The sequence below is a fragment of the Plectropomus leopardus genome, chromosome 7 (genome assembly GCF_026936395.1).
Source record: "Plectropomus leopardus strain MGB_pleo_1.0 chromosome 7, ASM2693639v1, whole genome shotgun sequence".
Lineage (NCBI taxonomy): Eukaryota > Metazoa > Chordata > Actinopteri > Perciformes > Serranidae > Plectropomus > Plectropomus leopardus.
In genome coordinates this window covers 23,322,984-23,337,699 of record NC_142182.1, presented here as the reverse complement: position 1 = coordinate 23,337,699, position 14,716 = coordinate 23,322,984, and the positions used below count along the sequence as shown (strand labels likewise).

Below are 14,716 nucleotides of genomic sequence, written 5' to 3'. Positions count from 1 at the left end.
CAGACAATTTACAGTCAAAGACCCAGAATGATACATGCAAGCTGAACTACTACAATAATCAAAAGACAAAAGTTAATGCAAGAAAACTAACATTCAACTTTTAAAAACATGAAATGAATTTAGGCTCCAAGCTCCAGGTTAAGTGCAGATCTCTGGGAAATGACAGAAAATATCAAACTGAATGCAAATTCCAAAAATAGATTTTTAAAATGGATTTCTTTAAAGCTTAAAAGGGATAGTTCAGGTTTTTTGAAGTGGCGTTGTAAGAGGCCCTTATCCATAGTCAGTGTATTACATGCAGTCGATGGCGGCTGGCACGCCTCCAGTTTGGGGAAGCAGGCAGGAGTCCAATATGGAAGCTAAGCAATGTACTGCTGTGGATGAGGTTCAGCAAGTGTTTTTTAACCACCTTAAAATGTCCCACCTTGAAAAATAAACGATATCAGATTTGTTGTATGCAATATTGAGTGTTTTTTCCAACGTCCCGTTTCAATAATCCGCAATTTACAGTTAAAATCCTTTAGCAAAAAAGCACAGAGAGCTTTTACCACCCACCTCCCAAACGCAGACTACTGACAGACTCCTCTCCTCTTTTCCACGTCACTTTCCCTTGTAATACATCAGATGAGTAAACATAAAAAAAAAACATAATATAAATTAACAGAAATACTTAACAAACATATATGATATCAGATCTGTGTCCTACCGTGCCCTGATAAAGTAAATAAATAGGTAACTGAAGATACTGAGTACGACACTCACACAAGGGATACCCTGACTCTGAAGAGAGATAAACAGCTTCATTTCCCCTTTGGGAATCCCTCTCTGACTGTAAGGTAAAGGAAATACTCCCAGTATATCCTATACTTAAACTTTTGTTTGTGTTAGGTGGGTCTTTTTGTAGGTAGCTAAAATACATTTGGTTGCTGACTTCACTACAGTGGTAGATTGTTTAGCCTTGGTGTCACACTCAAGCCTGTTTCTCCAAACTGGTAACTAATCGACCACTATCTACTGTGTGTGATATTCTGTCAATGGATAATTACCTCACACAACCCCACTCCAAAAAATCTGAACTATCCCTTTAATGTTTGTGTATCTCATTAGAGGAATTTGTGTGGCAGTAAAAGTCATAATTTGGGCTTTGCCACTAAACTGAAGTTCACTTTCCTCAAGTAAATGTGGTGGATGGAGACGTTTCTAGGTCTTACATTGTTTGTGTGTATAAAAACGTGCAAAAGGCAAGGAAGAGCCTCCACCACCAATGTGTAAAATAAAGTGTGTGTTCTCAACATGGCAGCAACTATTTATAGCCCGTTCAATTATTGAGAGCCAGATTCTACTCTTTTCTACTTCAAAGCTGACACACCCACCCCCAGCACCTCAACACACACACACACACAGACACAGACACAGACACACACACACACACACACACACACACACACACACACACACACACACACACACACACACACAGACACAGACACAGACACAGATATACACACGACTGAGGGGAGGGAGGAGGCACGGTGTTGATGCAGATATGTAGACAGCCGAGAAGGCACGTTTGTGTGTGTGTGTATTCTAAATGTGGATGCCAGATCGTGGGCTAAAATTACCCCCTCCTCACTCTGCTTTGGTACAGATATAGGTGAGTACAAATAGAAGGAAGAGGGAAAAAGAGAAAACAGGAGGGTGTAAAGGAAAAAAGGAATGAATGAGTGGGTGAGAGCGTGAAAGGATCAGCAGAGGACAGAATGGGAGGAGGAAAAGTGAAGTCTGGAAAAGGTTTTGAACATGCACGTTAAGCTCTGAATTGTGAAAACGGACATCTGAAGCAGTAGCATGTGGGCTTGCATCTTTGTTTTGATACCAGACTAGTTACTGCAAATGTTTACATTAAAAGAGGACAAAAGTTCATACTTCCATACAAGTTTATGATAAAAATCCAATGAAACAACATCATTGATTCATACAAAGTAGCATATTCAGCCAATTCAACTTAAGCTCTAATAAAAAAAAGAAAAACAAGATTAAATAAAAAAAGGTATAAAGAAATGCATTCAACATTTTCCAAGCAAGAGGATCTTCATCTTTTCCTACAACAATCTGACAAAAATATTTATCGGTTACAACTTGGCAGTCTTTTGTTCCACAAAAAAACACAGAATAATATTTTAAAAACGAAGGGGGAAAACATTTAACTTTAACTATAGCCTTGGCCAAGAGGATTATAGGGGGGGTAAATGTTGAAACATCTGAGTCTGTTGTCTGATATTTTGAAGACAGGAAACCAAACCACAATCCCACCCCTCCAAAAACAACACCGAAACTGGATGTGCAAGTTGGAAAGTGAAAAAGACCTGGAGACCAGTTAAAAAAAGAAGAGTAGGTGACAAATAGTCCGTCTTGGTGCGGAAAAGATCCCGTTGTGATGCAGTTCAATGAGCAATATGTACTGTACGTGTGTGGGTTTTAGTAGATTCGGCCTCGACTCCTGTTGCCTCTGCCTCCGAAGCCTCGTCCTCGGCCGCCCCTGAAACCGCCACGCTGCTCTGGAGTTAAAAAAACAACAAAAAAACAAGTCAGTACAGATATATTATAAGTCCAACCTGACCTTACATTTGTGAGGCAGATGCATATGTGACAATGAAAAAAGAACTGTATCTCAGCTCAGTATTCAAAACGATATTTGATAACTTTACCATAAATTGGTGGAAAAATAAACTCTTTCACAACTACTTTGTTTGGTCCAAACTTTAGAACTTTTCTTTCCTCCAAACCACAGTTACACATGTGAAACCTACCCCAGACTTTGTCCAATGAGAAGAGGCGGCCTACACTGTGAAAACATATTTTGGATGGTTCGGACTTTTGAACCAAAACCAGGAGGTTCTGGCAGGTTATCGTCATTTTATACGAGGACCGCAGCTGCTTTAAGGAATAACTCAGTGCATAGTGTGTGTGGTTGACAGAGACATGTTGGATGTGCTCAGAGCAGACAGGTGTTGGTAAAAACAAAGCAACAACTCAAACTGAGTTGCTGTAGCACGTGCGGCGATGAGAGGACCAAGTGTTTAACTGACCATTGGTCTGATGACTGTACAAAGGGCAAGTTTTGGGGAAAAAAAAACACAAACACTCACACACAGTTACTTTCTGAGTCGTTATGAAGCATGGGGAGATGCAGCTCGTGTAGGTGATGATGACAGATGTAGGTATGTCAAATAAAACTTTTTGGTAAACCCACAAAATTGCAATGTGTAACCAAAACTAACCGTATCAAATGTATACATTAAGGTCGTATTCACACCTAATATTCCGGGGACTCGGTTCAATTTCGGGGCTGAAATTGCAACATTGTTGCAATTCAAGTTGGTTTGGTTTGCATTCACACTGCAATTTGTCAAACGAACCAAGAGGAGTAAACATGAGGATCTACTGACTGACAGTTGACTGCTGATTGGACAGTTTTTGCGTTTGTCGTCATGCATCATCAGGACACTCGTGAGGAAATCAGATGATGCGACTGACAGAAGTTCATGCAGCACTTTAATGCTCATCAAGAGTTTATATTTATGTTCTTTGGTGTTGCAAAGAGCTCATAAAGAAATGATGAAACTGATTGTAACCATAATAAGGCAGCTAATTTAAGACTGTGCATCGATCACTCTATCAGGGCTGCTGTGGGTGCTCGATCATAATTGCTTCGATGTGATGCTCACACTCAATTTCTATAAACTCTGCATATATGTTCAACTACAGAAGAACTATAAAACAGGCATTTTTCAGCAGCTGCTGGAGGCTCTACAGAGACACACGTCTGCGTCACCTGCTGCGGGATCGTTAATCGGGTCATTATATGACGGCTTCTGAGTGAGCTCTGCAGTGACACTGATGACAGAGAGGCCGGTTAGACATTCCTGTCCTATTGTTGAACACAGGTATGTTTTAAAAAGCTTAACTTTGGAAAAACTTTGCTCAGCAGAGGCATCTGACTGTTTTAATGACTGATAACATAAAAGCGCACCAGTGCTGCTGTGCGTGCTGTTGTCAGGATCAACTAGGCTATGAGATCGGAGAAATATTTCATGCTCAGCAGATGGATTTATTATTGATTCAGCTGTAGAAATCCTGCTAAAAATCACATTCATCCTATTATAAAGTCCTGCGGTTGGTTCGTTTGCTTTCACAACACAAACGAACCGCACCAGAGTTTACTTGAAAGCGGGCCGAGACCCACGTTTTCAGGCAGACCAGTGTTTGCTTGTTTGGTTCGACTGAACACCACCCCAAACAAAGCAGACTATTCGAGGAAACGAACTCTGGTCTGTTTAAAGCGGAACAAACAGCTCAGGTGTGAATGCGACCTAAAACAAAAACATGAGCCTTGGTTCAGACTATCAGGTTTGAAAAGACAAAATTATGATTTTAGTGTTCATACAAGTTGATCACACAGGTCAACAATGGAGAAGTGGATAAAACCACAGGAGTATTTTGGAAAGTTTGTTGCTTTTTTTGGCTGTGACTTTGAGTTGCTACTGGAATCCATCAGACTTATGAGAATTCAACTGCTGCCCCATGGAAGACAGGCTACACATTTTTCAGAGCCACCTTTAAACCTGCAGAGGGCTATTATTTGAAACATTTTAAGAGATTTTCAGGGAATGGGGTGCCCAGTAGCTCAGTTGGTAGAGCGGGCACCCCTATGTGCAGAGGCTATGTCCTGGCCAACCAACCCTTTAAACAAATCTTTACAGACACAGATGTGATTAGAAAATGCCAACTATAGCTCTATGAACTAAATCAACATTGAGTCAAATAATAATATGCAGAATAAAAATATTTAAATGTGAACATGCTGTAAAACAGTGTCAAAATGAACAGAAAACAGAAAAGTGCAACAGAGTGCTCCTCACCATAGGTAAAATTGCCAATGGTGGCACTGTACTTGCCGCTGGGGGGATTGTAGATTTGCCGTGCGTCTCTCCGTGGCTGAGGAGAGACTTGTTTTTTTGTGCTGCCACCAGAGCCCATCTCCTCGCCTGACGGGCGCTTAGGCCTACAAAGAAGAAGAAAAGTGGATGATGATCTAATGCGGCAACAAAGACACTTAACTGCGGTGTGTTTGATTTCTGATGGCTAAATCAGTGGGAGCAGACTTACGCCACTGCTTCTGACTTCTGGACAGGTTTCCAGGACAGTGTGACTGTGCTCTTGAATGACGGAGGGTTGTGGAAGAGATCCTAAAACAAAAATGAAGATTTAGAGACATTTCAAAAATAGACCTATGCGCTGCGATGCAGAGTGTACCACTGAGCTAACGAAACACAAAAAAAAAATGTTGTTGAGCGGCTGCGGGTTCAATTCCAGCCTTGGCCCTCTGCTGCATGTCACCCCCTCTTTCTCTCCCCCTTTCACACTTGTGCTGTCCTATCAATTAAAGGCCAAAATGCCCAATATATCTTAAAATATATATATATATATAGATATATATATATATATATATATATATATATATATATATATATATATATATATATATATATATATATATATATATAGATATAGATAGATAGATAGATAGATATAGTTGCAGCAGGTACTACTAAAAATTAAAACACGTTTAATTATTGAAATCTGGAAAACACCTTACCTTGATGAGGACGTTGATGTTGTTTGTGATCTTGAGGGCCACCACTTTGATCTTATTCTGACAACACGGAGAAGACAAGTGAGTCTGAGATTGTTTTACAGCAGAACTTAAAATAACTTGCGCTGCTCGGTTTGCATTTGTGTTGAATGTATGCATCAAATTTGTATATAAGATAAGTAATCAAACCATTGAAACAGAAGAAACAGTAGAATGACAGGATGCTACGGAGCAAACTTCCGTATAAACAAACCGATTTGCGGCAGGTCGCAAACTGGTGTGATGTGTTGCAAATGGTTGTGTTTTTTTAATTAAGTATGGACAGTAGGTTCAGGATCAGGCCAAAATAATGTTCTCAGACAAGTGAGTGTGACACTTTAATGCCCCGCTGACGTGTGTGTCACCAAAAGTAACAAAAATGGCCATTTCCTTCTGTGCGGGTCAACTGATCATGGCGAACAGTTTAATGTTCTTTCTTTTCATTTTATTTCTGTGAATCAAACTTAAGTTTATAGCACTCATTACCTCTTCTGTCTTCAGAGCATCTCCTGTCTTGCCTTGCAGTGCTACTCGCAGCTGTCTGATGTAAACCTGCAGGCCTCTGGCAAAATACTGTAACCTGTTGAGACACAAGCACATTTAATTCAGTATGAAAAGTTGCCATTATTACGGATAACATGACCAGGGTAAGCTAAAACATAAATCCAGCTTATTTATTTTACTAATTGTACTCAAGTAGGCTTTCTGTGGTGTTTGTTTGAGGTGGACTGCCAATGATGGGGCCGACACTCAATCTCCCACCACGCCAAATTCTGCTCTCAAATGTAACACTTAAAGGTTTTGCTTAATATATTAAAAAGCCACATAAACGACTCTTCATATCAGAATGACTTAGATCCAATGCACTTATTTTAAAAGGAAATAAGTCCCTTTTGAAGCTGGTTCACCTTTTCTTCTTCTACGACAGTAGTGAAGAAGACAAAGAACAAATGCCAGGAGTTTTCTTTAAAACATTATTATGACTGTTTCACTGCATGTCTAGTTTATTAGAGTACACAACCTCTTAGGTTTCCCCATTACCAATATCTGACAAGGCATTGTAGCATTTCAAAGGCTATTTTTTAGTCTGGCGCAGTGCTCACTCCACATAGGAACAATGAGGGCAAACAGCATCACTGATCTGTTTTACCCAAATATTCTCTGATCTAGTTCAGCGAAAAACACAAAAAAACTAAATCTCTCGGCATGATAGTGTGTCGTTCACCTGGGTTAGGCTTAGCAGCAGGTAGCCTACTGACAACATTATCTTCATGTCACCTGTTCAAATTTAGCGGTTTAGAAAAAAGACGCTCGACTGCTCTGTTGCTGAACTAACTGGACACTTACATTCATTAAAGGACACACTGCAGAGCACTTCTGCAGAATGAATATAAGGGAAACACTGACAGATATTTGGCATTAACAAAATGACATTTCAATTATAGGGAAAATGCTGGTCTTTGTATGCCACCTCTCACCTGATCTTGAAGTCTTTGAGGCGCTCAGCATCCACTTTGTCAAGGAGGAAGTCTGGCAGCTTCTTGCCCAGCTGGTGGAAGCTGAAGAGGAGACATTCGACGTAGCTGAACTGCAGTTTGGGCTCCTCACTTGCTGAGTTCTCTCCATTCTCCGCCTCTTCTGGTGGCAGAGGCATGAACTCCTACACAAACAGAAAAAAACCTTTGTGTTAGCCTTACTTTATCGTCAAATTGCTTGCAGCAACGGGGTTTACGGGAATGCGATGGAGGATTAGGGCTATGTTAAAGAAAAAATAATGTTTTAATGTTTTATCAAAGATTTTGAGAATAACATTAGCACAAGTCAACAGGTTACCTGTTGACTGTATACTGCATGGCGCAACAGCGGGGACAGTGGTTGCCAAGGAGGCTGGGCTTTGCCTGTTTTCTAGTTAGCTGGCAATATGTTTATTTCTGTAATATAGCTACTTTCTCGTAAAAATAGTACTTCATTTTTGTAAAATTACAACTTTTTTTCTCATGAAATTACAACTTTTTTCCTCATAAAATTACAACTTTATTCTCTTAATATAACGAGTTTATTTTCACAGAATTCAGACTTTGTTTCTCATAAAATTACAACTTAATTCTCCTAATATTATGACTATTGCAACTTTATTCTCAAAAGTCTCAAAAAATAAAAATAAAATAAAAATCTTCAATATGGCCCAAAAATTCCATCGTAATCAGAATGCAGGGATGTATGAGATAATTACTCTACCAGTATTTATTATGACAATTATTGTGGAACCTGTTGATTACTATACCATCTTTGTATTTTATAGATCAGTCTATGTGGACATGTTTCAGTAAATTCTCCCTTACTCTGAGTTTAAAAACACTGCCAGCAATTGGAGGATGTAGGCTCTTAAAATTGGAATGTTGTTGGGACAAATATCCAGACCAGGTAAGAAAATCTGAAGAAGTGAGAAAATTATATTCTTGTATATCCCTACAGCTGTTATTAAAGTATCCTTATCCAGAACATGAATCCTCAGTTGGCCAGGGGCCCACTGTAGACTGAGAGGATGTTCAACAATATAAATGAAAAGAAAGGACATGATAAAAGAGCAGTAAAATCTCAGTATGGATTTTGATTTTTAAGTGTGTTTCCACTTGTATTCCTCCATATCCAACACCAACAAGACACTCTGTTCTCACCAGCAGCTTGGTAAACAGCATGTTGAGGTTGGCCTCCAGCTTCTCCATGTCTCCACAGAACGGACTCATCTCAGCCAGCAGCTTCAGCACCTACACACACACACACACACACACACACACACACACACACACACACACACACACACACACACACACACACACACACACACACACACACACACACACACACAGAGAGCTTAGCAGATCCCCTCACACAGTGTAATGTGCATTGCTAATGAGAAACAGTGTTGCGTGGTGCAGACTAATGACCCATTAACAACATGCAGTTGGCTGACACCTCTGACAGGTGGCTGCCACGCTGACTTTGTTTACTACTACAACCGCTCACCAAATGTCAGACATTAGGAGTATCGACCTCACACCAGTGGCCATATTCATCAGGCTTCTCAGGAATCAAAGTGCTGATTCGGTCTAAATTGATCCAGATTGGGAAACTAGTCTTTTTATCTAATGGCTACTAGGGGTGGAACAAAATATTGAAACGGGAACATATCGTATGATTTCCACTTGTGATACATTTGATACACTCACAGAACATTGGTATTTTTATTAAAACACCCCTGTGCTGTATGCAATATCTGTTGTGTGAAAGTAAAGTACATGGGCTACACAACAAACTAGCCAAGTGTAAGTCTTGCAATGTGTCAAGTATCACAGAATCGCTGTATCGTGATACCATAGTAATTGTATCGGGATAGCACTGTATCGTGATCGACTGTGATTCCCACCCCTAATGGCAACACTGGCCTGTAAACTAACACTGAACAGGCAGTGTTAGTTTTTTCTCTACAGGGCAACAAAATTGTGAAGTGGGAGAGGCAGCTGGTTTTATAAGTGTTCAACATTCAGCATTCAAACTTGATTTTTTTCTTTAAACAATTTCCTTCATGTTATTTAACATAGAAATACAGAAAGACAATAAACAACCCAATAGGTTTTTGTTATGGCCACCACTTTCAATCATTTCAGCTTGCTTTCTGACACGAGGAATTAGTCTTACTACTACACTACCCATGAATTTCAGCCATTGTTTACATGGAGGAGGTCAGTCAGGGGTACAAATCAGACAGCAGCAAATTCAAAACGCTTTGATGTTATCATCGAGAAGAAAAAAACAGCGCCATAGGTGAATTCCCCCACAATTAAGCCAGAATTTAAAAGAAATTTGATTTAAGATACAGATTTGAACAACACAAAATAGCTGCAACACACCATTTATTTAGCTAAATTCATATAAACATTCCAGTTATAAGTCAGGAGATGATTATTATTAGTGCGTATGTGACATTTTAAACTCACTTGAGGACCAGGGGAATTAACACGTCTACCTTGAGATTTGACTTAGGATGTGGTTATGGTGGGATCAATAAATATAAAAAGCAAGAACTCACCTCCAGCTGAATATCAAGCTCAGCCACAGGACATGTCAGGGCACTGAGGTTGGGCAGGACGTGTTCACAGAAGTAGGTTACAAAACGTGTGGAATGGACATTTTTCTACAAGACAGGAAAAAACTATGGTTTATTAACACTTCAATGCAATGAGAGTAATCCATGGTTACTCGTCATAAATTAAAATGTGTTAATTAATTGATGATTTGGTCGACACAAAATTAATCAGCAACTACTCTGATAATCACCTGATTACAGTTTCTCAAAAGCTTTTCTTTGTCTTGTGTAATACTTAAGTGAATATTTTTGTAACAAGACATAAATGTGAGCATTGATAAGAATAGTGAACATTGTGAATATAACATGGTTATCTCTGTGAGCATTCAGCAGTGACAGATAATGAAAATCATTTTTAGCACTACATCTTGTACAAAAATAATGCATTAAAAATGGGAATGCAAACTCAAAACTAAAACAAAAGACCAGCACGAGAGCACCAGCACAACAGCAGCTTCTTTTAAGACATTTTAATCAATGAACTTGGTCGGTGTAAAGTGTGATGTTGTACTCACCGAGAAGAGGGGTAAGGCCTGGCGTGTGCACTGCAGCAGGCGGTCAACAGTGTCTGGGTCTGCTGGATTGAGGGCTTGCTCTAAGAAAGCCTGCTCCACCACCAGCTCCACCAGCTGCTGCCGTCCGTTCACTGTCTGCAGCACCCGCAGGCCCGACACTACACGCATCAACAGCACAAACTCCTCACCCGTCACATCCTCCAGCACCTGAGGAAACAATGAACTCTTTATTAACATGTGTTCTACTCAGGATAACATCCACCAAAAAGTAAGTCGTTATTTAAACTCTATCTAGCATTGTGTCAATATGAACACTAGACATGATCCCCTTCACAGCAGATAGCAATAAAATCAGTTAAGTTTCAGTAAAAGTATCACATAAGACAAAAGCTCATCTTCACTTTTTAAATGCTTGCTCACCTCATGATCTTTGATTCAGATAATTACACTACAAATACAGGAGTCATTTTAACTAATTACCAAAAAACTTTAAAACAGAAAAGAACTTTTACACTAATCCTACATGGACAAGTCAACAAAATAACATCCTGATTCCACAACATCTCTGGTGTGATGTCGTTTGGTGTCGATTACCTTTTTTGTTACATTCAGACAGACACAGAAAAAGATCACTCATCCATGATCAAAGATTACAAATCATTTCCACATTATATGCTAACCTTCTTTGTCTCTGCAAAGACATATTCCTCCACCTCCTTTGTCATGACATCCTCTGGCAGGGTCTTAAGTTTGGTTGACAGAAACTTAATGGCCCGTTCTCTCACGATGTCCTCTCCCTGCAGGATCTGTGAGAAGAGGCCTCCGAGGGTACCTGGACAAAAGACAGCGGTAGACAGGATTGTGTCAATGCAAGTGAATAATTACAAACTCAACAGGATCACAACCCCATTCTGAACAACGAAACAACGATCACGAAATGCACAACAAGTTCAAAACAGTACGCACATACAGGATTACATAATATTCTGGTCCCGGTCCTAAATATTATGAGTGGTTAATTTTCAAAATGAAATAAACCCATTCTTATCTAGATAGGATTCAACTGGCTAGTGGCTGTGGTGACTGAATGATGACATTAGCAAAGGCAAGAATCTGTATAAACAAACTGACCATGAAAAGGTACTTAAACAGACCTGATGACATCCCCAGTTTCACGTGCCCAATGAGACAGCCCTTAACATAACAGATGGTTTGTTGATCATCTCAATTAGCAGAAAAAGATCAAACTCTGGGAAATTCATTTTCCCATTGTCCTCTCTAAGCACAGCTTTGAAATGGGATAAATAATTGATGAGCATTTGAGAGAATTATTTTGACTCAACAGTGTGTGTGTGTGTGTGTGTGTGTGTGTGTGTGTGTGTGTGTGTGTGTGTCTGAGAGAAAGTTTGTGGTTGGGGTGGGGGGCACTTACCCTTAGCATCTATCTTGAAAATAGAAATAAGAGCTCCATTCACTTGGTTGAACTCCGCTGTATCATCTACAAGGACAAAAAATAAAAATCAATAGTAAATAATTACAATATTTCCATTTCATATTAGTAAAACTGCCAAACCAATGTGCTGTTCACACTGACAAGCAATGCTGACTTTCAGGATATCAAATCATAGTAATACTGACAATGGATCGTCGCTGTAACTTAAGTAAACAACATGAACCACATCTGTCAATGAGGCTGATTATAAAACAAATTAAATACCATAAAAGGTTAATAAAGCATCTTAAGTGTTTAGCTTGCAGAATCTAATACCTGTCTGAAGGAGCTGGGTGAGAATATCTGCAACTCTGAGGATGTTCTCGCCAGTTGCAAACCGCGGGAGCTCCTTGATGGCCTGCCGTCGGATCTGGACAAGATACACAGAAGGGATTGTTATGATGGACTGAAAATGACTAATGTGCATCTATACAGCCAAAGGAGAATATCCGAAATCAACTCAGGAACACCTGGAGCCTGCAATTTAAACCAAAAGTCTATTTAGGTATTCATGCACAGCACTGTTTTTTAATACTCACGGATACGTCCTCATCTTCACAAAGATCAAGCTGAGCATTGATGGCTGCATCGGCCAGATCCGGAAAACTGCTGAAGAACTTGGGAATAAACTGTGCTGCCAGGCGCTTCTCCTTTGGGCCACCCTTCACGCCATCCAAGATTACTTGGTAGGCATCTTTGTGCTGCAGAATAAAAGAGAGTGCATCACAAAACATGTAAAAGACATGCAACACATAAAAGTGGCATTAGATTAGAATTAGTATGACTTAAGTTCCAGATTGAAAGTGGTTTTGGTCGAAAGCTGACCATTAAGTAGCACTCGCTGGAACAGTGCTGCATACAACTGAAACTTTTAACAGCAGGCGTTGCTGGGATACTATAAACTGAAACAGAAAAACCTACATTTCAAACTGGGGGTGTGACGTTTGAAGGGGGAGAAGGGCATTTACAATACACCCAGGAATATTATGTGGCTAAGCATCTTCTACAACAAGTTAAAAGTCAGGTGATCTCAGACTTTGCTCCACGGATTTTTATCATCAATCAGTCTCTTTTAGGTACCCTAAAGTTATGAAAATGTAACATATTATACCCTCTTTACCTGGAAGCCTGGTAAGAAATGTGCGTCTTTCGTTTATTAACTACATATCTCAAAATAACAAATAAGGAGGTCCCTTAACTATCTGTTACATGCGCAGACAAGGCAATTTAAAGTTAAGTTTCAGTTGCAAAACAATGAAACCGGCGTGCCTGTAGAGGGAGTAACCAGACTTGCAGAACCGGCAAAATATATCCATGCACGCCTGTGCATTTTAACCATATACTCTATTTTATATAAACTTCAATTCACATTTGAGGTCAAGTAAATTATTTTTCACAAATGTATGTATGTATATGTATATTTTGGCCTTGCAAGTCTTTGACAACAGGTCAAAAGTTGCCATCAACATCCAGAGAAACTGTCTCTTCAATGAGAAGCATGATTTTAAGGCATCCACCTTCGATAAATTCAGTCATTCGGGTCGCCCTGATTTCATTTTGACTAAATAAAAAATAGGGTCGCTGGTAATTTTATCATCATTTACTCGACTTCAAAATAACAATTGTCGGGTAAGTACCGCCTTTCGTGAGGGTCTCCATAGCGAGGCCATTAACATTAGCACGGTCACTACGTTAGCTAGCTACAGTTAGCCTAGCACGCACACAACAATGTTATGTGGCTCACAACAAAGTTTACAACAGCGTGCGTAATATAAGGCTCTGCGGCAAAGAAATCAGTTCAATTATGTTTTGAAATGAACACGCTGGCCTTTATTTACCTGGCTGAGGTTGTCCTTAGCATCAGCAAGGACCCCGTAGCTCCGATAGAGATCCTCGATAGTGACCGCCATCAGCGTGAGTCCGGGTGCCTGCCGCTCACAAATAAGACCGCCGATAAAACCACACGAGAAAACCCCTCTCCGGTCGTCGGTTTTGCTCCGTCACAGACGACCGTAGCACAAACAATGCCGTACTATCGAGATGTGTGTTCCTCAGAGAAGGGTAGGGGAAATGAAGTGTCGACAAACCGTGAATGGACACCCCTTACGGTCTGTCTTCCCGCAATCTCTGGTGTGCAGGCTAAATGCTACGGAACAATAGCAGAGTGCATGCGCAGGTTTAGCGAACCGTGTGCAGACTCACAACACATGTGACCGTTAGTGTGCGCAGAACTGGTGCGCAGTAAAAACTACTTATGTTAGCAGTACGTTCAAGGTTCAAGTGACATGTTAACATATGCATGGATGTGGCTTGGTATTGACCGAACTCGCAATATTTTATTTTAGTTTTTATATTTAAATCATTTGTATTCTATGTTTTATGTTCAAGGTTTAAATGATATGTTAACAAATGCATGGATGTGGCTTGGTATTAACAGAACTCACAATATTTTATTTTATTTTTTTTATATTTAAATTATTTGTATTCGACTTTTATGTTCAAGGTTTAAATTACATTTTAACAGATGCATGGATGTGGCTTGGTATTGACAGAACTCACATTTTTTTATTTTATTTGTTATATTTAAATTATTTGTATTCGACTTTTATATTGAAGGTTCAAATGACATGTTAACAGATGCATGGATGTGGCTTGGTATTAACAGAACTCACAATATTTTATTTTATTTTTTATATTTAAATTATTTGTATTCGACTTTTATGTTCAAGGTTCAAATGACATGTTAACAGATGCATGGATGTGGCTTGGTATTGACAGAACTCACAATATTTTATTTTATTTTTTATATTTAAATTATTTGTATTCGACTTTTATGTTCAAGGTTTAAATTACATTTTAACAGATGT

At 39.5% G+C, this 14,716-nt stretch overlaps 1 protein-coding gene across 2 annotated transcripts; it reads right to left on the bottom strand.

Annotated features, from left to right (window-relative positions):
- Positions 1–1,919: 1,919 nt before the first annotated feature.
- api5 (apoptosis inhibitor 5) lies at positions 1,920–14,023 on the bottom strand. 2 transcript variants are annotated; one of them, XM_088080243.1, is made up of 14 exons: positions 13,688–14,023; positions 12,389–12,550; positions 12,126–12,219; positions 11,790–11,855; positions 11,038–11,189; positions 10,358–10,564; positions 9,786–9,890; positions 8,374–8,463; positions 7,174–7,355; positions 6,182–6,275; positions 5,660–5,716; positions 5,170–5,249; positions 4,959–5,065; positions 1,920–2,558 (listed from the first exon to the last, which is right to left on the bottom strand). In XM_088080243.1, exons 1-14 carry the CDS (start codon positions 13,757–13,759, stop codon positions 2,479–2,481), a joined length of 1,548 nt encoding a protein of 515 aa, XP_087936369.1. In that variant the 5' UTR covers positions 13,760–14,023; the 3' UTR covers positions 1,920–2,478. The 2 variants fall into 2 exon arrangements, with proteins under 2 accessions (XP_087936369.1, XP_042352697.1); XM_042496763.2 differs by having other exon boundaries at positions 4,923–5,065; positions 13,688–14,021.
- Between the last annotated feature and the right edge of the window lie 693 nt (positions 14,024–14,716).